The 24287-nt window shown below is 49.5% G+C and overlaps 3 protein-coding genes and 2 non-coding genes across 5 annotated transcripts; 1 reads left to right on the top strand and 4 right to left on the bottom strand.

Moving 5' to 3' along the window:
- Nucleotides 1–462: 462 nt before the first annotated feature.
- Nucleotides 463–4001, bottom strand: LOC129151590 (60S ribosomal protein L12-like). Its single transcript, XM_054726866.1, has 6 exons — nucleotides 3806–4001; nucleotides 3650–3723; nucleotides 2143–2256; nucleotides 1710–1791; nucleotides 1090–1176; nucleotides 463–617 (listed from the first exon to the last, which is right to left on the bottom strand). The coding sequence occupies exons 1-6, from the start codon at nucleotides 3999–4001 to the stop codon at nucleotides 463–465; spliced, it is 708 nt and encodes a 235-aa protein (XP_054582841.1).
- Nucleotides 1263–1391, bottom strand: LOC129151789 (small nucleolar RNA SNORA65). The gene has a single exon (XR_008558424.1). It is a non-coding gene; the product is annotated as a small nucleolar RNA SNORA65 (small nucleolar RNA).
- A 7928-nt stretch (nucleotides 4002–11929) lies between the features above and the next one.
- On the top strand, nucleotides 11930–14099 carry LOC129151732 (probable ATP-dependent RNA helicase DDX41). Its single transcript, XM_054727628.1, has one exon. The coding sequence runs from the start codon at nucleotides 12026–12028 to the stop codon at nucleotides 14036–14038; it is 2013 nt and encodes a 670-aa protein (XP_054583603.1). The 5' UTR covers nucleotides 11930–12025; the 3' UTR covers nucleotides 14039–14099.
- Nucleotides 14100–17560: 3461 nt separating this feature from the next.
- LOC129151589 (60S ribosomal protein L12-like) lies at nucleotides 17561–21097 on the bottom strand. Its single transcript, XM_054726865.1, has 6 exons — nucleotides 20902–21097; nucleotides 20746–20819; nucleotides 19252–19339; nucleotides 18808–18903; nucleotides 18188–18274; nucleotides 17561–17715 (listed from the first exon to the last, which is right to left on the bottom strand). Exons 1-6 carry the CDS (start codon nucleotides 21095–21097, stop codon nucleotides 17561–17563), a joined length of 696 nt encoding a protein of 231 aa, XP_054582840.1.
- On the bottom strand, nucleotides 18361–18489 carry LOC129151788 (small nucleolar RNA SNORA65). Its single transcript, XR_008558423.1, has one exon. It is a non-coding gene; the product is annotated as a small nucleolar RNA SNORA65 (small nucleolar RNA).
- Nucleotides 21098–24287: the final 3190 nt, after the last annotated feature.

The following is a 24287-nucleotide window of genomic DNA, read 5'->3' as shown; positions in this document are numbered from 1 at the left end:
TTGCAGGCCCTGGGCCCCAACCCACCAAATGATTCGGTCTAGGATGAAGAACTTTATCACCCATGTAGTTAGACTGCACTACAAGTTCTCTTTGTGGCCAAGAACTATTTCTTATGAAGAGCTCCAGGAATGTCTACAAAAACTGCTGAGACGTCTTTTCTAGATGTCTTTCGGGAGAGCTGCTGCCATAGAGGGCAGAAATCTGTTACTGGTAAGATAACAGATGCCCAGAATGGTGCTTCCACAGGTTCCCACCTTGGTCCCACCAACCACCTGACCACAAGGAACCTAGCTCCCCAAGGAGAAGGCCACATCAAAAAGTCCGCTGCTTGTCAAATGATCTTTGAGTCCTTTTCCTTTGTAGTTCTTAACTCTGTAGGAAAGAAGAAAGAAATCCTATCAGTGATATGGAAAAAGGTCTTCTCAACCCCACTACTGACCAATTCTAAAACTCTCCAGCTTTCACCCTGATTTTAAGCAATGAAAAATACAGAAGTCACTTATAGCCGGACATTCCTCTGCACCACTGTTGATATCATCTAAGATGTCATGAGGGTGGCGGCCATCAACATTGCACCCCACAGACTGGGCAGTCCCCAGGATCTCTTTAATGGTTCCTATAATTAAAGAAAATATGGCATTAGGTGGGAAACGCCAGCCCCTCACAATCCTCAGACACCACTGGGAACATCCATTTGAGTTCCACAGCAGACAAAGTGTCATAAAATATCAGAAATAAACACCCCCAACTTCCCTACTTGAGAGCTCTCATTTAGTTACGCAAGGCCTGAATGCCAAGTCTCCATGGGACCCTTGATACCCAGATTAAACACATCTGGCCCCAAATCACCATGATCAAGCCACATTTTTCAAACCCACAAAAGACTGTGCTCCCAATTTTGGGTCTTAACCTTTTGCACTCGGATGTCGAGTGTGACTCGACGTGGTTAGCATCGGTAGCAGGAATTGAGAAAAAAGCAAGCGAGTGCAAAGGGTTAAAGAATTAAGTTTCCTTTAAATTGGGAAAAAGCTACCACTCGGTGAATATGCCCCATATTCCAAGGTGGTTCCATGTTGTCCTGCTCTTACCAGAGAGTTCTCTAGCTAAAGATCGGTGCCGCATCTGTCGGGCAATGCTGACAATCTCATCGAATGTGATATTTCCACTGTGCTTAACTGCAGGAAAAAAGGAAACACAGCTAAAGCTTTGTCACAACCCAAAGCCAGAGCAGACCACACAATGTCCTCCCTCAGCCATTCCTCGTTGTTCCCATGCTTTCGGCACAGAGTCCTCCACATGAAGAAGAACCCTGTTTCCTAAGCTGGGGTTCAGTTTCAGCTCACCACTGGAATGCACCAGCCAACAGGAAGTGGTCAGGTGCAGTGGCGGGTGGCTCATGGCAAAATCAAATCTTCACCAATCTTCACGTGCGACTGTTTCAGAGATGAGAAAAGGCAAGCTTAAGTTACTGGGGTTAATCTATTCAGAGTGTCACCCAGCTGAGGAGGGCTCTCTTAATTCATCATTCTCAGTTGTTTCACTCAGAATGGCACTTCATGATACTGCCTGGCTATATAACAGCCTGCCATCAAGTCCCCATGCCATCAAATCTCTAGTACTCATTAAAAAGAAAAACATGCAGCTAAGTATCAGGCGTTATGCAGACATCACCACTTACAAGCTGCTCAGGGACAGAAAGGCCACTCACTGTTTTTCTGCTTCTTTCTGTCTCTTGGCGGTTCTTTGAGGGCTTTGATGATCAGGGCAGAGGCAGAAGGCACTACTTCAATCTGCAGAAGAGATTCTCAATGAGTAAGCCCTCCCCCAACCTCCAGTGAAGACGATACTGCCACACAGCTGGTTTCTTCCAGACCATGGGGCAGACACTGGACTTGTGGTCCATTCTCAAGGAATCTTCAAAATCCAAACCACGTCCTGGCCAAGGAGACATGAAGCTGTTTGCCCAGGGACACACAGTGACGGGAGTTACTATTTGAGCACGTCTGACCTTGCTCTCGGGGAAAGCTTTCCCCCACACATAACATTGCTCTCACCACTAATGGTAGGTGGCCACGTCAGCAAAACCTTCCCCCCAGGAATCCCAGAGGGTAGCTATCCCTGCCCACCCTCAAACCAATTACCTGGGCCTGACTGTTCTGAATGGTCAGTTTCACTGTAATCCTCAGACCCTTCCAATCACCAGTTGCTTTGGCGATGTCATCACCAACCTTTTTTGGAGACTGTGGAAATAAAGGTTATAAAATCATATTGTGCCTCAAGTTTAGGGGTCCTGTAATCCTATCCAGTCTCACTCACTTGCCAATACCCCAAATCCTCCTATAGAGCACACAGGAAACTGAACACACAGCTGTACTTACCCAATCAAGGCAAGGCTCTCAGCATAGTATAACCTGGAAACATGAAGCTGGGGTGAGGCTTGTTCAGGGTTGTAAGCTGCAGGCCAAGGGCCATAATGGGCCAAAATTACCTACCTACCCTCTCAGAAGGACCTATGTGATAACGTAGGGAGAAAATTCCCACACTGGTTACATTCAGATCATCTGGAGACCTTTCAAGGTATCAGGTTCCTGTGTCTGGCCAACCCAAGTCACTCTATGGGGATGGAGGTCTGGGCATTTGCTACTTTAGAATTTCCCAGTGACCTCTAGGAAACATGTCCCGTTAGTGCCAGCAGAGCTACGGTCCCCAGAAGGGTATTAAGACACTGGTTAATGTGTGCATATAAGCATAACCTATGGACACAGACAATGGGGGAGGGGGGAAGGTTGGAAGAAGACAATGGGGGAAAAGGGGACCCATGTAATACTTTCAACAGTAAAGAATTAAAGAAAGAAGACACTCGTTAAGCAAGACCAACGTGGGAGAACACTTGGGACAAGAGACCACTGTGCAAGGAACAAAGGTCTCATGATATTTGGGGAAATCCAACTTCAGTAAAATGGGTTACGAGGGAAATAAGACTGGTCGTAAGTAAAGCTGGTCACATTCACTATTCGGTTCGGAGCAGAACAGGAAACACAAGCTATTACCATGTTCACCAGAATCTTCACCCAACATCCCAGTTAAGCCTCCAAACAGTGATTATCCCCCACCTCCCGCACTAGAAAACAGGCTAAGCCTTAACTGGTTTGGCTCAGCAGATAGAACGTCAGCCTGTGGTCTAAAAAGTCCTGGGTTCCATTCAGGTCAAGGGCACATGCCTGGGTTGTGGGCTCAGTCCCCAGCATAGGGCGTGCAGGAGGCAGCCAATCAACGATTCTCTCTCATCATTGATGTTTCTCTCTCCCTCTCCCTTCCTCTCTGAAATCAATAAAAATAAAGAAAACATAGGCTAAAAGTCACTAAGCCACCTAACTTCAAAACCCTCCCGAGGCCCTCCCAGCCTCTCCCTCAGGTTCACTCACACAGCGGTCAGGAGGCAGTGGATTGGAAGTCACCGCTTCCAGGGACTGGGTTCTATGCTCATCGATAACCTTTCTAACGCACCTCCAGGCAATTCAGTGCACCAGAGGTTTACTCGGGGAACGAAATCGCCAGCGCCAATGGCACCTCAGGCACAGCTGTGTTTGACAAGGCAGCGCCTACCTGCTCCCAGGTAAGAAACAACCCACCGCGAGAATGACTTACCAGGCCCAAGGGGCCGAACTTGGGGGCCAGGGCAGGCATGGCACCCACTTTGCCACCGGTGCACCTCAGGTATACTGGGAGGAAAAAAATCGGTAAGTGCTTCTGCAGAGTGTCAGCCATAGTCCTCTCCCCATCGCTCCGGGCTGGCCACGCCACACTTCGCCTCTTCTCCAAACAGCACCACGTAATACACAGGACAGCTCTCATCCTCAGCAAAATCCAAATTCCTAGGGCCTTCCAGAAGCAAGGTCACGTCCAAGTGTAGGCTCATCTTCTGTGTGGATAACTGCACATCTACACTGTCGTTAGTGCTGCATGTGGCCACTGACTGGGCTGAGAACCGCATTGTCATGTCGGCCAGTGTCCTACAAATGCCAGCTTGTTTAGCGTGGATCGGGTCTCCACCATCCTGACCAATTTTCTGTCCGCTTGTTGTACTGGTTATTGAGAGAGAGCTGTCGAAATCCCCACCTGCACACGTGGCTATTTCTCCTGCAGCTCTCCTGGGGTTGTGTCAAGCTATTGTTTGTCCTGCACCCCAGAAGGTTATAGCCCGGCTGGACAGGGGCCTGCTCCCTACCATCTCAGAATCTGTTCCCAGTGCGTCAGTACCAAAGACAACTCAATATAACAGGCCACCCCCTCTCAGCCACCTCACAGAAGTCAGGTCTTTGCCCTGGAAACTTCTTGACATGGAACTTCAAGCAGAGGCTGCTGCCAGCTCCTGCTTGGCCATCCCCAGCCTCTGCAAATGGGGATTGGCAAAGGACCAGAGGGAAGGCAGGGGCTGGCTCACACACCTCCCTCCCCCAGGCTGCAAGGGCGATGATGAAACTTGTGGGCAAGGAAACCTCATGGCTTCAGTCCTACTGTGGTCTCTTTCCTCTAGTTTGGGGGCCAGGAGCCATGGCAGCATGGTAAGAGCCAGTGGACTTGGTTGCAGTTCTAGGTGCACTACTCCCTATGTGGCCTGTACAAGTCACTTAACCTCTGAAGGTCTGTAAAATGGGCATAAAGATGTTGTCTCCCTCATAGGATTGCTGTGAGGATGAAATCATTATGGCATCACTTAGAACTGAGGACGTCCCAGAATAAGTGTTTGGGTGCTGTTAGCTGGTGGTGGCGATGAGGCTGTGGTGGAGCCAAGCTTGTGTGATGTCCAAGGTGTGCTCCGAAAGGGACATGTGAAATATTTACACATTTTTCTCTTCGCCTTCCATTTCCTGCCCAGCTCCCTCAGCAACTCCTACCCATACCACCTTCTGGTTGCTACCAGCACCCACTTATAGGTACCAAGGTCTGTGGACCCACCTGCTCGTCAGAGGTCCCCTGAGACTGCCTTCTCATTGGGGCACAAGATGGGAAGAACCAGCCTCAGCTGGCAGTCCAATATCTTCCCCATGAGCCCAGCCCAGCACTGTCAGACACAGGACCATAGAGAAGAGGAGCATTCCCACAGGACAGGTCCAGCAGAAGCTGTGCTCTCCCCAGCTCGCATAAGACAGGTCTTTGTACTGGATAACGGTAGAAGTCTGCACTGCCTGCCAAGAGTCACTTCATCTCCATCTCATCCCGCTCCCCATCTCCCCACCCCAACAACCCCAAAGAATCCTGGCTTCTGGGAACCTAAGGCAAGGCTTCTGGGTCCTATCGCCGCCCAGTGGCCACATGAGGGAGTTGCATCAACTGAAGCCCAAAGCACTCTGCTTCCTCCCTGGGGCCCTGGGTAGAAAACCCTCGGCTATTGCCTAGTGTCCAGTGTGGGGTTAGCACCTGTTGGGCCCTTGGCTGCAGGCAGAACTGCACCAGCTGGAAGCAGTCAAAAGTCAAGGAATGTAGGCAGCCCCTGGAAGCTGGAAGAGGCAAGGAAGCAGATTCTCCCTTAGAGCCTCTGGAAGGCATGGGACCCTGCCAACACCTTGATTTTACCCCAGTGATATCCATCCCACACTTCTGACCTCCAAAATTGTAAGCCCCCAATTTGAGAAGCGAAAAGTAGAAATGGGCTTATGTTAAAGGGATCTGAGTGTGACTTGCCTAATGGAGTTAATCCAGTCAGATTCATAGAGGACTCAAGAAGTTAAGAGGGTTATATTGGCAAAAACGGTACCAGCTGTGACTGAAAGGGGCCGAGACAGTACAATGTGGAAAGAGGCCTTAGGACCCCTACACTCATTTCCGTTTCCCAGGTCACGCATTCCCATCTTCTTATTGTCAAAATGCCTCTAAAATTAAATCGGGAAATTGCTTGGGTGGTGAAGAATTGTCCTCAATGCTCTGAGGAAGTGCATTGACATATCCCCTGACGCAGCAGGGAATCCTCCAAGGGACAGAAAGTTCAGGAGTCTCCTTCTGCAACAGTGCTGATGAAACACTATCAAAGTGTGTTTCTGCCCCTGAAGTTACTGAAGAGGTTCCCTCCTGCCGATTGATTTTATACGTTTAGAATTCCAGGTCCCCAACCTGTGGCAGCCCCGTTCACACTGAGAGGCTCAAGAGGACCGGGAAGGTGTCTGGAGCTGGGCCTGAGTTGAAGGTCCGGGAAGGAGGAGACCCTCTTCACCTGCTGCTCTGGGGACGTGACCCACTGCAAAAGCAGGAGTCCAGAACCAGGGATCTGTTGTCTGCGCTGAAACGACAACTCCCAGGATCCTTAGAGCCAAGTCGCTTCCTGTCTCAGAGGCCCCAGGCTTTGGATTCTGGTGGACCTGAAGAGCATGTGCAACATAGCATGATGGGAAATGGATTCTGGGAGCGAGGACTGGCAGAAGCCTCTCTAGGCAGCACGACCAGGAGGGTGTGCGGGCACAAAGCTGGCACTGAGAGAACACCGCCATGACCAGGAAGAGAGCACGGAGATTTCTAGGAAGTAGAGGCTAGAGGGGCTGGAAGGCAAATGCGCATGACCGGAAGTGATGTTTTTTACGTGTGTGCTCTGGCGCCAGAAGAGGACCTGGCGCTTGGCGGAAGCCGCAGTTTCTCAGTTGGAGGCCGCACCACCTGGTTACCTGCCTGCGACATTTTCACGCTGTGTTTTGTTTGAGACCGAGTGGTTGGCTGCGCCTCGGACTCCTTAGCCGAGGCCTTGCTGTGGCTGGGAGACAGTGAAAGACCCGGCTGGACAGCCCGCACCGGAGTTCCCGGAGCCCAGCACCGCAGTCTCAGACCGGCCTCGAGGGAAGGCCTGCGTGCGGGAGGAACCCTCGGTCAGAGCGGCCTGCAGAGCGGGGCTGGCGCCAGAGAACACATTTTGAGGCGGTGTCCCCTGGTGACACCCCAATGCTGGAGGAAGGTGAGTGGGTCCAGGGAACGGTTTGCAGGTCCAGCCTCTGTCCCAGCTTGCCCACTATTGCTGCTGTGCGACGCGGCCCCGAGCCCTGCGGGTGTCCTTTCCACTTAGGGACGATCTTTTAACAAAGAACTCTGAGGCCCAAACAGTCCGAGGAGCTCAGTCCCGAACAATCTGATTATCCAGCCCCTCACCCCTGGGACGTCCTCAGGGTCTCCTCCATTGCTTCTGATCTTCCAGCTCTTGTAGCAGCCAAGGGTCCTCGGAACGGGAGCCTATTGACTCCCCTTGAGCTGAGGGCGGGTGGAACCCAGCTGACTGTAAGGTTGTGGCAGGTCCTGGGGATTTGGAATCGGAAATCCTGGTTAACCTGTGTTTATTTAGGAAAGGGCAAAATAGCATTGAGTCATTGTGTGTCATAGGTACTGGTCGGACGGTTGCTTAGGCTTTTATGTATGTAGATAATACTGTGAACATGTGTGCAAACGTTTTTGTGTGGACACGTTTTCATTACTCTCAGGTGTATGCCTGGAAAGGGATTGCTGTGTGGTATAACTTTCTAGGGCTTGAGCATCTTTTCATGTACTTATTGGCTATTAGTATATCTCTCCCTTGGAGAAATATACAAATCCTCTGCTCATTTTGAAATATGGTTATCTTTTTGGGGGGGAAGAAGGGGTATTTTTTGTTGTTTATATATTCTTTGCATACTCTGGATATTGGACGCTTAAATTTATGATTTCGCACCTATATTTCCCCATTCTGTGATTATCTTTTGACTTCTTAACCTTTTGCACTCGGATATCGAGTGTGACTCGACACGGTTAGCATCGGTAGCAGCTCTTTTTATACTCTTTGAATGTATCAATAATTTGAAATATAAAAGAATCCAAATAAGTAAGTTTGTATGAAAAGAAACTCCGTTTTTTATTCTACTGCCATGCTTTGTAAAATCTGGGGTATTTAAAAAATTAAATCCCGAGTAGAATAAAGGAATTGATAACAAAGCAAGCGAGTGCAAAGGGTTAAATAGGTATTTTTATTGATTTCAGAGAGGGAGGAAAGAGATAGAAACATCAATGATGAGAATCTTTGATCAGCTGCCTCCTGCACACTGCACACAATGGGGATCAAGCCCGTATCCCAGGCATGTGTCCTTGACTGGAATTGAACCTGGGACCCTTCAGTCCGCTGGCCAAACCAGCTAGGGCTCTTTTGACATTTTTTTGGAGTGTCCTTTGAAGCACAGTTTTTAATTTTGATGAAATCCAATTTTGTTGTTGTTGTTGCTTGTGCTTTTGATGCCATATCTAAGAAACGATATTTTCTTCTGGGAGTTTTAGCTTTTACATTAGTTCTTTGGTCCATTTTGAGTTCATTAGCAGTACAAGGTAGGGGTCTAACTTCATTCTTTTATTGATTTTCAGAGAGGGAGGAACATCCATTTGTTGTTCCACTTATTTATGCATTCATTGGTTGATTCTTGTATGTGCCCTGACCGGGAATCAAACTTGCAAACCCGGCATATAGAGATGATGCTCTAACCCAGCAGTCCCCAACCAGTGGTCCTCGAGGCCCAAAAGGTTGGTGCCGGCTGCTCTAACCAACTGAGCTACTCAGTCAGAGCCTCTACATTTTTTGTGGATGTCCAGTTGCCCCAGCACCATTTTTTGAAGAAAATATTTTCCCCATTTAATTTCCTAGTACTCTTGAAAATCAGTTGTTCATAAAATGTGCTCATTTCTGGACGCAGTTGTTTTTGATTTATCTTTATGTCTGCCCTTGTACCAGTACAGCAATATTTTGATGGTTTTTGTATAAAGTTTTGATATTGCAAACGAGTTCTTCAACTTAGTTCATTTTCCAGATTGACTGTTCTGGGTCTCTTGCATTTCCATAAAATTTTAGATTCGTTTTCTGTAAGAAAGCCAGCTAGGATTTTGATAGGGATTGCACCAACTTAACAATGGTAGTTTTTAGTGTACATGCCTACACTTCCTGTTTTTATTACCAGGCATTTCATTCTTTCAATACTCTTGTAAATGGAATTGCTTTAAATTTCATTGTTTGATTGTTCATTGCTAACACCTAGAAATACACCTGGAGAGATAGCTATTCCAATCTTTTGCCCATTTTAAAGAGGTTGTCCGTTTACATTCTTTTTGTATCCTGCAACCTTGAACTTATCTTTGATAGCTTGTGGATTCCTGAAGACTTGATGCATACAAAAACCATGAAGTTTTCATTTCTTTCCAATCGGGATACCTTTTTCTTTTCCCTTGCCTAAGTGGCCTGACTAGAACTTCCAGTGAAATACTGAATGGAAGTGGCAAGGCAGACATCTTGTGGGAAAAGCATCTCAAATGCAATTAAGTTCTCTTCTGTTCCTAGTTTATCATAAAATGGTGTCATATTTTGTAAAATGGTCTTTTTGGTTTGGAGAGGATCATGTAGGGTTTTTCTTTATATTAATATGGTATATTATGTGGACTGATTGAGGTTCCCCCGTCAAGCCTGCCAGGTGGGGAGGCATGGCCTCAGGTCCCCTGGCCTGGTGCCGGGGTGGAGGGCACGGCCTGAGTTCCCCTCAGCCTGATGCCAGGGTGGGGTAGCGGTCTGAGTTCTCCTGTCAAGCCCTGCTGGGTGAGGGATGCGGCCTGAGGTCCCGTCAAGCCCCATGTAGCCGGGGGAGTACATAGCCTCAGTCGAGGAGTGGTGGGGTGCCGCCGTGGCCCTGCAGGAATGCAGCGTCAAGTGCACGGAGCTGCAGGAGGAGAACCAGCAGCTCTGGATGCAGATAGAAAACTTGGAGATGCAATCCAGAAGGAAAAGGACAACAGTCAGCACTGGGAGACCATCCACAAAGTGCAGTACCAGCCCCTCATGGATGAGCACAGCCGCTACAGACCCTGCTGCGTCGCTCCCTGGAAATGGAGAGCAAAGCATTCAGGCGTAGGGAGCAGGACCAGCTCCAACATGAGGCAGCACTGCGGGAGCTGAGGAAGGAGCTGCGGGAGCTGAACACTGAGAGGGAGGCTCTGAAGCAGGCACAGGAGGAGAATGCCCTGGCCGCCCAAGAGAAGGAGAGGCTGCCACAGGAGGGAGACAGAGTCAGCTTCTGGAACCAGCTGATGAAGGGGCAGCAAAAGGAGCTCTTCACCCAGAGCAAAGAGATGCAAACCTCCCTGAGGCTCCTGCAGCGGGAAGCGAGGCTTTGCAGGCGCAGTACGAAGGGGCCAAGGAGGACCAGCAGAGCATGGAAATCTCGCTGAAGAAGCTGGGCAGCCAGTGTGAGGTGCTCTCCCGTGAGAAGGAGAACTTCCAAGAGGAAAATCATAACCTCAGAAGGCAGAGTCAGACGTTGGCCAAGAAGAACAGGCAGCTTCTAAAAGAGAATGTAGAAAAAGTCAATTTCTTACCGATAATAAAAAAAAGAGGAGGAGGAAACATCATGGATTCCTGTCAGTTCCTGTTCCTAGGAAGAAAAAGTGGTGGATTCGAGCCAGAGCCTTCATCAAATGTAAAAACAACGGTTCTAAGAACCAGCAAAGCCGACCCCAGACTGCCCTACTGGGGCACTGGAGGCCACCCCAATCATGCTCATTTGGGTGGAAGAGCAAGAGGACCCCAGCGGGCCACCTCCAAAAGGTTATCTATCTGGGGAAAACCATTTAGCAGCTTGGTGCAAATAGAACAAAAGCAAGAATAAAGACAAGCCTCTTGCGGCCGGCCCCGCATTGTTGAAACACGTTCAGTCCTCATGTTCCTTAAATATCTCACCCCCTTCTAAATAGGCTCTCTCTTTTCCAGACACTGGACATTCCTTTCCGGTTACCAGTGCCTCCACCAAATACCCTCCCTCATTTATGAAAAACAAACAACAACAAAATCCAAAAAGAAAACACATTCTTCTAATCAGTTACACTTGAAAAGGGGTGAAAATTCACCGAGTTACGAGCTGTTAAAGTGTGTGCGCATTTCCTGGAATTCTACATTCTGATCCACTGGGAGTCATTCTCTTCCACCAGAGTCTCATCTGTGTGTACATTTGGGGGTGGTTGGGTGCCCTATATTTATGTTCAAAAGGCAGTCACTCTTTTCCTACGAGAGTTGATTTATTATTTGTTTCCACTGTGGGCACATTTTTGGACCACCTTATGTTTACATCCCATAGGGAGTCATTCAATTTTATCAGAAGTCTGACCTCTGTGTACCTTTCTTGGGGGATACTCCATGTTTATATTCTATTGGAAGTCGTTCATGTTTATGGAGAGTCTGACCTCTGTGTACCTTTCTTGGGGACACTCTGTGTTTATGTTCTATAGGAAGTTATTCAAGTTTATGGAGAGTCTGACCTCTGTGTACCTTTCTTGGGGGATACTCCATGTTTATGTTCTATGGGAAGTCATTTGCTTGCATCGGGGATCTCACCTGCTACTGTGTGTATTTGGCCAGGTTCCTGGCACATTGTTTCCTCTTGCTTACTAAAGGTGCTCATTGTGGGATGTACTAAACCTGCTGCTTTGGGTTCTATAAAGAGTTTCTCTGCTTGAGCTAATGTACTGAGAAAGAAATGTTACCATGGTCAATTTTCTGAGCACATGGGTTTGTGTATTAAGTAGCCATTGATTCTGGAACAAGAGGACAGGTTTGTAATGAAATGAGATATTGTTAAATTTATTTTAAAAAAAAGAAAGGGGAGGCTAATGTGAGCTAATGTCCCTGAGAAGCCATCTTGGTCATTATTCATGGTTTAGAACAGAAACATAAGCCACTAAGGTTCTGGGTGAAAAGAAGTGAAGCATCAAACCTGTCTGCATTCGAGTTCAGCCAAACTCCTCCAGCCTTTTGTATTTCAGTATTCTCTCTTCTTCTACCAAAGCAACTTATTTTAAATTGCCTTTCTAAATCTTTTTCAGACTGGAAGACTATCTGAAGAAACATTGCAAAACACAAGGGTAGAGATACCCCCCGGGGAATCAGATCATAGGACCTGTGGACAGGGGAAGAGCTTCCATCTGCGACCACTCCTTTCTCCACAACAGAGAGTTCCTAAAGAAGTGAGACTCCATAAACGTGAAATACAAATGAAGAGCCTCAGGAGGAATTCAGACATAATTGAGTCTCACAGAGCAAAACCATACACATGTACTGACTGTGGCAAAGCCTTCGGTTACTGCTCTTCCCTTTCACAGCATCAGAGGAGCCACACTGGATGCGTGCAGAAAAGGATGGAGGACTCGGAACCGGAACGGAAGCGGGCTCGTACCGACGATGTGACTGCCTCCGGAAGCTGTTCAGAGGCGGAGGAAGAGGACAAGGAGGACTATGTGCCCTACGTGCCATTGCGACAGCGCCGACAGCTGCTGCTCCAGAAGCTGCTCCAGCGAAGACGCAAGGGAGCTGTGGAGGAGGAGCAGCAGGACAGTGGCAGTGACCATCGGGGAGATGAGGATGACATCCCTCTGGGCCCTCAGTCCCATGTCAGCCTCCTGGATCAACACCAGCGCCTCAAAGAGAAGGCTGAAGCCCGCAAGGAGTCGGCCAAGGAAAAGCAGCTGAAGGAAGAGCAGAAGATCCTGGAGAGTGTGGCTGAGGGCCGAGCCTTGATGTCAGTGAAGGAGATGGCCAAGGGAATCACATATGAGGATCCAATCAAAACCAGTTGGACACCTCCCCGTTACGTCCTGAGTATGTCTGAACAGCGGCATGAACGTGTACGGACAAAATACCACATCCTGGTGGAAGGAGATGGAGTCCCACCACCCATCAAGAGCTTCAAGGAAATGAAATTCCCTGCAGCCATCCTGAGAGGCCTGAAGAAGCAAGGCATCCACCACCCAACGCCTATTCAGGTCCAGGGTATCCCCACCATTCTATCCGGCCGTGACATGATAGGCATCGCCTTCACGGGTTCAGGCAAGACGCTGGTGTTCACTTTGCCCGTCATCATGTTCTGCCTGGAACAAGAAAAGAGATTACCTTTCTCGAAGCATGAAGGGCCTTATGGACTCATTATCTGTCCCTCGCGAGAGCTGGCCCGGCAGACCCACGGCGTCCTGGAGTATTATTGCCGCTTGCTGCAGGAGGACAGCGCGCCACTCCTACGCTGCGCGCTTTGCATCGGGGGCACGTCTGTCAAAGAGCAGATGGAGGCCATCCGACAGGGTGTGCACATGATGGTGGCCACCCCTGGGCGCCTCATGGATCTACTGCAAAAGAAGATGGTCAGCCTAGACATCTGTCGCTACCTGGCCCTAGACGAGGCTGACCGCATGATTGACATGGGTTTCGAGAGTGACATCCGCACCATCTTCTCCTACTTCAAGGGCCAGCGACAGACCCTACTCTTCAGTGCCACCATGCCTAAGAAGATACAGAACTTTGCCAAGAGTGCCCTGGTGAAGCCTGTCACCATCAATGTGGGGCGTGCTGGGGCCGCCAGCCTGGATGTCATACAGGAGGTGGAATATGTGAAGGAGGAGGCCAAGATGGTGTATCTGCTCGAGTGCCTGCAGAAGACACCCCCGCCCGTGCTCATCTTTGCAGAGAAGAAAGCAGAGGTGGATGCCATCCATGAGTACCTGCTGCTCAAGGGGGTCGAGGCTGTGGCCATCCATGGGGGCAAAGACCAGGAGGAACGGACCAAGGCCATCGAGGCATTCCGGGAGGGCGAGAAGGATGTTCTAGTGGCCACGGACGTAGCCTCCAAGGGCCTGGACTTCCCTGCCATCCAGCACGTCATCAATTACGACATGCCTGAGGAGATTGAGAACTACGTGCACAGAATAGGCCGCACCGGGCGCTCAGGAAACACTGGCATCGCCAGCACCTTCATCAACAAGGCCTGCGATGAGTCAGTGCTGATGGACCTCAAAGCCCTGCTGCTGGAGGCCAAGCAGAAGGTGCCACCTGTGCTGCAAGTGCTGCACTGTGGGGACGAGTCCATGCTGGAGATTGGAGGGGAACGAGGCTGTGCTTTCTGTGGGGGCCTGGGCCATCGCATCACCGACTGCCCCAAACTTGAGGCCATGCAGACCAAACAGGTCAGCAACATCGGCCGCAAGGACTACCTGGCCCACAGCTCCATGGACTTCTAGCCGTCGGTCATCCCTCTCCAAGAGGCCTCATTCTCTGGGTTCCAGTTGCCTCCCACACACCAGACTTGGGACAAAAAGCCAGCATCCTCGGCCCAGCTTGCTTGAGCTAGGCTGGGCCTGGCTGCCTGCACTCTGTGCCTCTGGAATTCCTATTATTGTTCCCCTTTATCCCAGTTGTCATTAAAGCACAAGCCTCTCAAGTCTCAAAAAAATAAAAAGCCACACTGGGTAGAAGCCCTATGAGTGCAATGAATATGGGAAAGCCTTCAGTCAGATCTCATCTCTTATTCAGCACCAGAGGATTCACACTGGAGAGGAACCCTACAAGTGCAGCAAGTGTGGAAGAGCCTTCAGCCAGAATGCAAACCTCACAAAACACCAACGAACTCACCCTGGAGAAAAGCCCTACAAATGCAGCATCCGTGGGAAGGCCTTCCTACACAGCGCGAACCTCACAAACCAACAGAGGACTCACACAGGAGAGAAGCCCCTACAAGTGCAGCGAGTGTAGGAAGACCTTCAGTTACTGGGCAGCGTTTATACAGCACCAGAGGCTCCATACAGGAGAGAAACGTTACAAATGCAACACCTGTGGGAAGGCCTTCAGCCCGAGAGCCAAACTCACAAACCCCCAGAGGACACACACTGGAGAGAAACCCTACAAGTGCAGTGAGTGTTGGAAGGCCTTCAGCCAAAGTACAAATCTTATAACCCACACACAGGAGAAGCCATACAAATGTAACGAATGTGGGAAATTTCTCGGTGAGAGCTCAGCCCTCATTAGACATGATGGAATTCACACTGGCGAGAAGCCCTACAAATGCAATGTGTAGCAAAGCATTTAACCAGAGTTCATGCCTTAGCATCTGAGAATTCATACTGGTGTGACACCCCACCAACGTACAGTGTGGGAAGGCCTTCAGGTGTAGGTCAGCTTTCATTAGACACCACAGCCTCCATGCTAAAGAGTAACTGCAAACAGGACCAATGTGGATGGGGACCTGATGGCTTGAAAGCCTCTGGAAACATGATTTGTACCTTTAATAAAATGACTATTTCATGTGGAAGGTCTCAGGAGCTTTTTTCTCTTTAACATCATCTGTCAACTATATGACCCAACTGAAATTACTAGTTACCTATATTCAGTGAGCCTAAGTGCTTTTTTTGTGTACCAAGCACTCCAGAAACCTTGGTTTATAAAACTATGATCAAATCAATGGAAGACCTGGTTCCTACATAAATTCTAGGTATTTCAGCAAGGGTTATCCCTCCTTGAATGACTTGCAAGAAACCAAAAGAACCAAGAATTCTGGCCAGGAAAGAGCATTTCTCTATAATGGGGTCAAAGTATCTGATTTGAGGAAGTAAATGCAAGTAGGGAAGACTCTAGGGCCAACCATTTAATGCTAAATATATGTAAACCTACAGCCATGCGTGGTTTCGCCCAGTGGAGAGAGCCTCAGTCTGTGGGCTGAAGGGTCCCAGGTTCGATTTCGGTCAAGAGCACATGCCCTGATCGTGGGCTCGATCCCCAGTGGGGGGCATGCAGGAGACAGCCAGTCAATGATTCTCTCGTATCCGTGTTTCTTTTTCTCCCTTCCTCTCTGAAATCAATTATACACACACACACACACACACACACACACACACACACACACATATATGTATGTATATATAAAGAAAACCTACATACACACAGATGCAAGTTAAGTAACACTGCTATACCCAATGTCCACTCTATGAACTGACCTAGTGCTTGTTTCAGCTGTTAAGCCTTGGAAAGACAGAAGCTGAGGTTGTCTGGGGGCTAAGTTCCTGAAATCTCTCCAGGAGGCACACCCTCACAGGGAGGGACAACCTGAAGAAGCCATGCTCTCCCTGGGCCAGAGGCAGGGGGGTTATCCCTGCTTTCCCCACTGGAGGGCAGTTCCCTTTGCTTTTCCACTTTGCACTGACCTGTGTCCTATTGCTGCCATTTACACCGACTGGGGTGATCTCATCTCAGCAGTTACAAACCACTGTGTGCTTTCCCTGGTTTTTGCTTAGGTATGCGTTTGACTTCAGGGACAGGTTTCCCAGTACTGGCTGCCTGCTATAAGGGAAGCTGTCAGGTCCAGCCTGACGATTGAACCGGGCTGAGGTAGGGAGGTGGGATTTGAGAAGAGAAAGAAAGACCGGACAGCGGGATTCGGGAGGTCCACAGCTCTCGAGAAGCTCTGGCAACTTTTATTAGTAATACAGTGCTTTTTATGCATAAGACACTAAGCAGGGAATCACTCACAAGGAAAACATTCTTTGTTTCTCTAAAATCACTACTGGAGGGATAGGTTGAAGGACGGGTTTCTTTTTACAATAAATCTCACTAGCTGGATACATATTTCTTGGTAAGCCATGAAAGTAGCTCTTATCCTATTGATAGCAGTCATATAAACAAACCCTGGGAAAGCTCTGTAGGCAGGGGCTGCTCTCGTTATACTGATTAGTTGCCATCCAAACAGGCCTGGGAAATCTGTGCGGGTAGGGTGCCAGCCTTGCTAGCCCCTACAGGTGCAAGGACCGTGTCAGCTTACAGCCCGTTCCCCACAGGAAGCTTGTGTCAACTATTCTCATCCCTTATTTTTCCCTCACCTTCCACTAAAGATAGTGTCTTCTCCAACCCTGATTGCACCTGGAGTGACTAAAAAGCCCCTACTCAAAGGCCTGTTGACAAAATTTCTGGGATTCATCATTCCCAAGTGGTGTTTCAAGCTACTCAAGTGTAGCTTATCTCAGTGCCCAGGTGGCCATCCATTGCATGTCTAATAAAGGAAAAGGGAGTGGTAAGCTCTAATGGTGATTAAAAGAAACAGAGGGATGATGAGGAAAAAGGTGAAAACATTATAATCTGTTACTGGCTTAAAGCCAAGAGAATGTTAGGACTAGGCTGTAGCTAAACTTTAGAAGTATACTTGACCCTCACTTTCACATAAACTCAGATCAATCAAGGACACAGGTCAGGTTTCTTTGTTATCCAATCAGTGAACCCCAGCTGTGTGCTGGAATGGATACCACAGTCTGGAATTGCAGGCCCTGGGCCCCAACCCACCAAATGATTTGGTCTAGGATGAAGAACTTTATCACCCATGTAGTTAGACTGCACTACAAGTTCTCTTTGTGGCCAAGAACTATTTCTTATGAAGAGCTCCAGGAATGTCTACAAAACCTGCTGAGACGTCTTTTCTAGATGTCTTTCGGGAGAGCTGCTGCCATAGAGGGCAGAAATCTGTTACTGGTAAGATAACAGATGCCCAGAATGGTGCTTCCACAGGTTCCCACCTTGGTCCCACCAACCACCTGACCACAAGGAACCTAGCTCCCCAAGGAGAAGGCCACATCAAAAAGTCCGCTGCTTGTCAAATGATCTTTGAGTCCTTTTCCTTTGTAGTTCTTAACTCTGTAGGAAAGAAGAAAGAAATCCTATCAGTGATATGGAAAAAGGTCTTCTCAACCCCACTACTGACCAATTCTAAAACTCTCCAGCTTTCACCCTGATTTTAAGCAATGAAAAATACAGAAGTCACTTATAGCCGGACATTCCTCTGCACCACTGTTGATATCATCTAAGATGTCATGAGGGTGGCGGCCATCAACATTGCACCCCACAGACTGGGCAGTCCCCAGGATCTCTTTAATGGTTCCTATAATTAAAGAAAATATGGCATTAGGTGGGAAACGCCAGCCCCTCACAATCCTCAGACACCACTGGGAACATCCATTTGAGTTCCACAGCAGACAAAGTGTCATAAAATATCAGAAATAAACACCCCCAACTTCCCTACTTGAGAGCTCTCATTTAGTTACGCAAGGCCTGAATGCCAAGTCTCCATGGGACCCTTGATACCCAGATTAAACACATCTGGCCCCAAATCACCATGATCAAGCCACATTTTTCAAACCCACAAAAGACTGTGCTCCCAATTTTGGGTCTTAACCTTTTGCACTCGGATGTCGAGTGTGACTCGACGTGGTTAGCATCGGTAGCAGGAATTGAGAAAAAAGCAAGCGAGTGCAAAGGGTTAAAGAATTAAGTTTCCTTTAAATTGGGAAAAAGCTACCACTCGGTGAATATGCCCCATATTCCAAGGTGGTTCCATGTTGTCCTGCTCTTACCAGAGAGTTCTCTAGCTAAAGATCGGTGCCGCATCTGTCGGGCAATGCTGACAATCTCATCGAATGTGATATTTCCACTGTGCTTAACTGCAGGAAAAAAGGAAACACAGCTAAAGCTTTGTCACAACCCAAAGCCAGAGCAGACCACACAATGTCCTCCCTCAGCCATTCCTCGTTGTTCCCATGCTTTCGGCACAGAGTCCTCCACATGAAGAAGAACCCTGTTTCCTAAGCTGGGGTTCAGTTTCAGCTCACCACTGGAATGCACCAGCCAACAGGAAGTGGTCAGGTGCAGTGGCGGGTGGCTCATGGCAAAATCAAATCTTCACCAATCTTCACGTGTGACTGTTTCAGAGATGAGAAAAGGCAAGCTTAAGTGACTGGGGTTAATCTATTCAGAGTGTCACCCAGCTGAGGAGGGCTCTCTTAATTCATCATTCTCAGTTGTTTCACTCAGAATGGCACTTCATGATACTGCCTGGCTATATAACAGCCTGCCATCAAGTCCCCATGCCATCAAATCTCTAGTACTCATTAAAAAGAAAAACATGCAGCTAAGTATCAGGCGTTATGCAGACATCACCACTTACAAGCTGCTCAGGGACAGAAAGGCCACTCACTGTTTTTCTGCTTCTTTCTGTCTCTTGGCGGTTCTTTGAGGGCTTTGATGATCAGGGCAGAGGCAGAAGGCACTACTTCAATCTGCAGAAGAGATTCTCAATGAGTAAGCCCTCCCCCAACCTCCAGTGAAGACGATACTGCCACACAGCTGGTTTCTTCCAGACCATGGGGCAGACACTGGACTTGTGGTCCATTCTCAAGGAATCTTCAAAATCCAAACCACGTCCTGGCCAAGGAGACATGAAGCTGTTTGCCCAGGGACACACAGTGACGGGAGTTACTATTTGAGCACGTCTGACCTTGCTCTCGGGGAAAGCTTTCCCCCACACATAACATTGCTCTCACCACTAATGGTAGGTGGCCACGTCAGCAAAACCTTCCCCCCAGGAATCCCAGAGGGTAGCTATCCCTGCCCACCCTCAAACCAATTACCTGGGCCTGACTGTTCTGAATGGTCAGTTTCACTGTAATCCTCAGACCCTTCCAATCACCAGTTGCTTTGGCGATGTCATCACCAACCTTTTTTGGAGACTGTGGAAATAAAGGTTATAAAATCATATTGTGCCTCAAGTTTAGGGGTCCTGTAATCCTATCCAGTCTCACTCACTTGCCAATACCCCAAATCCTCCTATAGAGCACACAGGAAACTGAACACACAGCTGTACTTACCCAATCAAGGCAAGGCTCTCAGCATAGTATAACCTGGAAACATGAAGCTGGGGTGAGGCTTGTTCAGGGTTGTAAGCTGCAGGCCAAGGGCCATAATGGGCCAAAATTACCTACCTACCCTCTCAGAAGGACCTATGTGATAACGTAGGGAGAAAATTCCCACACTGGTTACATTCAGATCATCTGGAGACCTTTCAAGGTATCAGGTTCCTGTGTCTGGCCAACCCAAGTCACTCTATGGGGATGGAGGTCTGGGCATTTGCTACTTTAGAATTTCCCAGTGACCTCTAGGAAACATGTCCCGTTAGTGCCAGCAGAGCTACGGTCCCAGAACGGTATTAAGACACTGGTTAATGTGTGCATATAAGCATAACCTTTGGACACAGACAATGGGGGAGGGGGGAAGGTTGGAAGAAGACAATGGGGGAAAAGGGGACCCATGTAATACTTTCAACAGTAAAGAATTAAAGAAAGAAGACACTCGTTAAGCAAGACCAACGTGGGAGAACACTTGGGACAAGAGACCACTGTGCAAGGAACAAAGGTCTCATGATATCTGGGGAAATCCAACTTCAGTAAAATGGGTTACGAGGGAAATAAGACTGGTCGTAAGTAAAGCTGGTCACATTCACTATTCGGTTCGGAGCAGAACAGGAAACACAAGCTATTACCATGTTCACCAGAATCTTCACCCAACATCCCAGTTAAGCCTCCAAACAGTGATTATCCCCCACCTCCCGCACTAGAAAACAGGCTAAGCCTTAACTGGTTTGGCTCAGCAGATAGAACGTCAGCCTGTGGTCTAAAAAGTCCTGGGTTCCATTCAGGTCAAGGGCACATGCCTGGGTTGTGGGCTCAGTCCCCAGCATAGGGCGTGCAGGAGGCAGCCAATCAACGATTCTCTCTCATCATTGATGTTTCTCTCTCCCTCTCCCTTCCTCTCTGAAATCAATAAAAATAAAGAAAACATAGGCTAAAAGTCACTAAGCCACCTAACGTCAAAACCTTCCTTAGGCCCTCCCAGCCTCTCCCTCAGGTTCACTCACACAGCGGTCAGGAGGCAGTGGATTGGAAGTCACCGCTTCCAGGGACTGGGTTCTATGCTCATCGATAACCTTTCTAACGCACCTCCTGGCAGTTCAGTGCACCAGAGGTTTACTGGGGATGGAAATCGCCAGCGCCAATGGCACCTCAGGCACAGCTGTGTTTGACAAGGCAGCGCCTACCTGCTCCCAGGTAAGAAACAACCCACCGCGAGAATGACTTACCAGGCCCAAGGGGCCGATCTTGGGGGCCAGGGCAGGCATGGCACCCACTTTGCCACCGGTGCACCTCAGGTATACTGGGAGGAAAAAAATCGGTAAGTGCTTCTGCAGAGTGTCAGCCATAGTCCTCTCCCCATCGCTCCGGGCTGGCCACGCCACACTTCGCCTCTTCTCCAAACAGCACCACGTAATACACAGGACAGCTCTCATCCTCAGCAAAATCCAAATTCCTAGGGCCTTCCAGAAGCAAGGTCACGTCCAAGTGTAGGCTCATCTTCTGTGTGGATAACTGCACATCTACACTGTCGTTAGTGCTGCATGTGGCCACTGACTGGGCTGAGAACCGCATTGTCATGTCGGCCAGTGTCCTACAAATGCCAGCTTGTTTAGCGTGGATCGGGTCTCCACCATCCTGACCAATTTTCTGTCCGCTTGTTGTACTGGTTATTGAGAGAGAGCTGTCGAAATCCCCACCTGCACACGTGGCTATTTCTCCTGCAGCTCTCCTGGGGTTGTGTCAAGCTATTGTTTGTCCTGCACCCCAGAAGGTTATACCCCGGCTGGACAGGGGCCTGCTCCCTACCATCTCAGAATCTGTTCCCAGTGCGTCAGTACCAAAGACAACTCAATATAACAGGCCACCCCCTCTCAGCCACCTCACAGAAGTCAGGTCTTTGCCCTGGAAACTTCTTGACATGGAACTTCAAGCAGAGGCTGCTGCCAGCTCCTGCTTGGCCATCCCCAGCCTCTGCAAATGGGGATTGGCAAAGGACCAGAGGGAAGGCAGGGGCTGGCTCACACACCTCCCTCCCCCAGGCTGCAAGGGCGATGATGAAACTTGTGGGCAAGGAAACCTCATGGCTTCAGTCCTACTGTGGTCTCTTTCCTCTAGTCTAGGGGCCAGGAGCCATGGCATCATGGTAAGAGCCAGTGGACTTGGTTGCAGTTCTAGGTGCACTACTCCCTATGTGGCCTGTACAAGTCACTTAACCTCTGAAGGTCTGTAAAATGGGCATAAAGATGTTGTCTCCCTCATAGGATTGCTGTGAGGATGAAATCATTATGGCATCACTTAGAACTGAGGACGTCCCAGAATAAGTGTTTGGGTGCTGTTAGCTGGTGGTGGCGATGAGGCTGTGGTGGAGCCAAGCTTGTGTGATGTCCAAGGTGCGCTCTGAAAGGGACATGTGAAATATTTACACATTTTTCTCTTCGCCTTCCATTTCCTGCCCAGCTCCCTCAGCAACTCCTACCCATACCACCTTCTGGTTGCTACCAGCACCCACTTATAGGTACCAAGGTCTGTGGACCCACCTGCTCGTCAGAGGTCCCCTGAGACTGCCTTGGGGCCTTCTCATTGGGGCACAAGATGGGAAGAACCAGCCTCAGCTGGCAGTCCAATACCTGCCCCATGAGCCCAGCCCAGCACTGTCAGACACAGGACCATAGAGAAGAGGAGCATTCCCACAGGACAGGTCCAGCAGAAGCTGTGCTCTCCCCAGCCCGCATAAGACAGGTCTTTGTACTGGATAACGGTAGAAGTCTGCACTGCCTGCCAAGAGTCACTTCATCTCCATCTCATCCCGCTCCCCATCTCCCCACCCCAACAACCCCAAAGAATCCTGGCTTCTGGGAACCTAAGGCAAGGCTTCTGGGTCCTATCGCCGCCCAGTGGCCACATGAGGGAGTTGCATCAACTGAAGCCCAAAGCACTCTGCTTCCTCCCTGGGGCCCTGGGTAGAAAACCCTCGGCTATTGCCTAGTGTCCAGTGTGGGGTTAGCACCTGTTGGGCCCTTGGCTGCAGGCAGAACTGCACCAGCTGGAAGCAGTCAAAAGTCAAGGAATGTAGGCAGCCCCTGGAAGCTGGAAGAGGCAAGGAAGCAGATTCTCCCTTAGAGCCTCTGGAAGGCATGGGACCCTGCCAACACCTTGATTTTACCCCAGTGATATCCATCCCACACTTCTGACCTCCAAAATTGTAAGCCCCCAATTTGAGAAGCGAAAAGTAGAAACGGGCTTATGTTAAAGGGATCTGAGTGTGACTTGCCTAATGGAGTTAATCCAGTCAGATTCATAGAGGACTCAAGAAGTTAAGAGGGTTATATTGGCAAAAACGGTACCAGCTGTGACTGAAAGGGGCCGAGACAGTACAATGTGGAAAGAGGCCTTAGGACCCCTACACTCATTTCCGTTTCCCAGGTCACGCATTCCCATCTTCTTATTGTCAAAATGCCTCTAAAATTAAATCGGGAAATTGCTTGGGTGGTGAAGAATTGTCCTCAATGCTCTGAGGAAGGGCATTGACATATCCCCTGACGCAGCAGGGAATCCTCCAAGGGACAGAAAGTTCAGGAGTCTCCTTCTGCAACAGTGCTGATGAAACACTATCAAAGTGTGTTTCTGCCCCTGAAGTTACTGAAGAGGTTCCCTCCTGCCGATTGATTTTATACGTTTAGAATTCCAGGTCCCCAACCTGTGGCAGCCCCGTTCACACTGAGAGGCTCAAGAGGACCGGGAAGGTGTCTGGAGCTGGGCCTGAGTTGAAGGTCCGGGAAGGAGGAGACCCTCTTCACCTGCTGCTCTGGGGACGTGACCCACTGCAAAAGCAGGAGTCCAGAACCAGGGATCTGTTGTCTGCGCTGAAACGACAACTCCCAGGATCCTTAGAGCCAAGTCGCTTCCTGTCTCAGAGGCCCCAGGCTTTGGATTCTGGTGGACCTGAAGAGCATGTGCAACATAGCATGATGGGAAATGGATTCTGGGAGCGAGGACTGGCAGAAGCCTCTCTAGGCAGCACGACCAGGAGGGTGTGCGGGCACAAAGCTGGCACTGAGAGAACACCGCCATGACCAGGAAGAGAGCACGGAGATTTCTAGGAAGTAGAGGCTAGAGGGGCTGGAAGGCAAATGCGCATGACCGGAAGTGATGTTTTTTACGCGTGTGCTCTGGCGGCAGAAGAGGACCTGGCGCTTGGCAGAAGCCGCAGTTTCTCAGTTGGAGGCCGCACCACCCGGTTACCTGCCTGCGACATTTTCACGCCGTGTTTTGTTTGAGACCGAGTGGTTGGCTGCGCCTCGGGCTCCTTAGCCGAGGCCTTGCTGTGGCTGGGAGACAGTGAAAGACCCGGCTGGACAGCCCGCACCGGAGTTCCCGGAGCCCAGCACCGCAGTCTCAGACCGGCCTCGAGGGAAGGCCTGCGTGCGGGAGGAACCCTCGGTCAGAGCGGCCTGCAGAGCGGGGTTGGCCCCAGAGATCGGCGGGGAGGCGGGGTCGCTTGGTGACACCCCAATGCTGGAGGAAGGTGAGTGGGTCCAGGGAACGGTTTGCAGGTTCAGCCTCTTTCCCAGCTTGCCCACTATTGCTGCTGTGCGACGCGGCCCCGAGCCCTGCGGGTGTCCTTTCCATTTAGGGACAATCTTTTAACAAAGGATTCTGAGGTCCAAACAGTCCGAGGAGCTCAGTCCTGGATAATCTGATTATCCAAGCCCTCACCCCTGGGACGTACTCAGGGTCTCCTCCATTGCTTCTGATCTTCCAGCTCTTG

This window comes from Eptesicus fuscus, chromosome 15 (genome assembly GCF_027574615.1).
Source record: "Eptesicus fuscus isolate TK198812 chromosome 15, DD_ASM_mEF_20220401, whole genome shotgun sequence".
Taxonomy (NCBI): Eukaryota; Metazoa; Chordata; class Mammalia; order Chiroptera; family Vespertilionidae; genus Eptesicus; species Eptesicus fuscus.
The sequence above is the reverse complement of the archived record's forward strand: the minus strand, read 5'-3'. Positions and strand labels throughout refer to the sequence as shown.

What these genes read in the sequence shown, in the direction of transcription:
- LOC129151732 (XM_054727628.1), top strand. Translation starts at nt 12,026, where the DNA reads ATGAAGAGCCTCAGGAGGAATTCAGACATAATTGAGTCTCACAGAGCA.
- LOC129151590 (XM_054726866.1), bottom strand. Translation starts at nt 4,001, where the DNA reads ATGACAATGCGGTTCTCAGCCCAGTCAGTGGCCACATGCAGCACTAAC. An exon ending in CAGAAAGAAGCAGAAAAACA is followed by an intron (nt 1,177 to 1,709) that starts GTGAGTGGCCTT and finishes TTTTTCCTGCAG; the next exon opens with TTAAGCACAGTGGAAATATC. An exon ending in TTTAGCTAGAGAACTCTCTG is followed by an intron (nt 618 to 1,089) that starts GTAAGAGCAGGA and finishes CTTTAATTATAG; the next exon opens with GAACCATTAAAGAGATCCTG.
- LOC129151589 (XM_054726865.1), bottom strand. Translation starts at nt 21,097, where the DNA reads ATGACAATGCGGTTCTCAGCCCAGTCAGTGGCCACATGCAGCACTAAC. An exon ending in GTTTGGAGAAGAGGCGAAGT is followed by an intron (nt 20,820 to 20,901) that starts GTGGCGTGGCCA and finishes TTTTCCTCCCAG; the next exon opens with TATACCTGAGGTGCACCGGT. An exon ending in AGATCGGCCCCTTGGGCCTG is followed by an intron (nt 19,340 to 20,745) that starts GTAAGTCATTCT and finishes TTATTTCCACAG; the next exon opens with TCTCCAAAAAAGGTTGGTGA.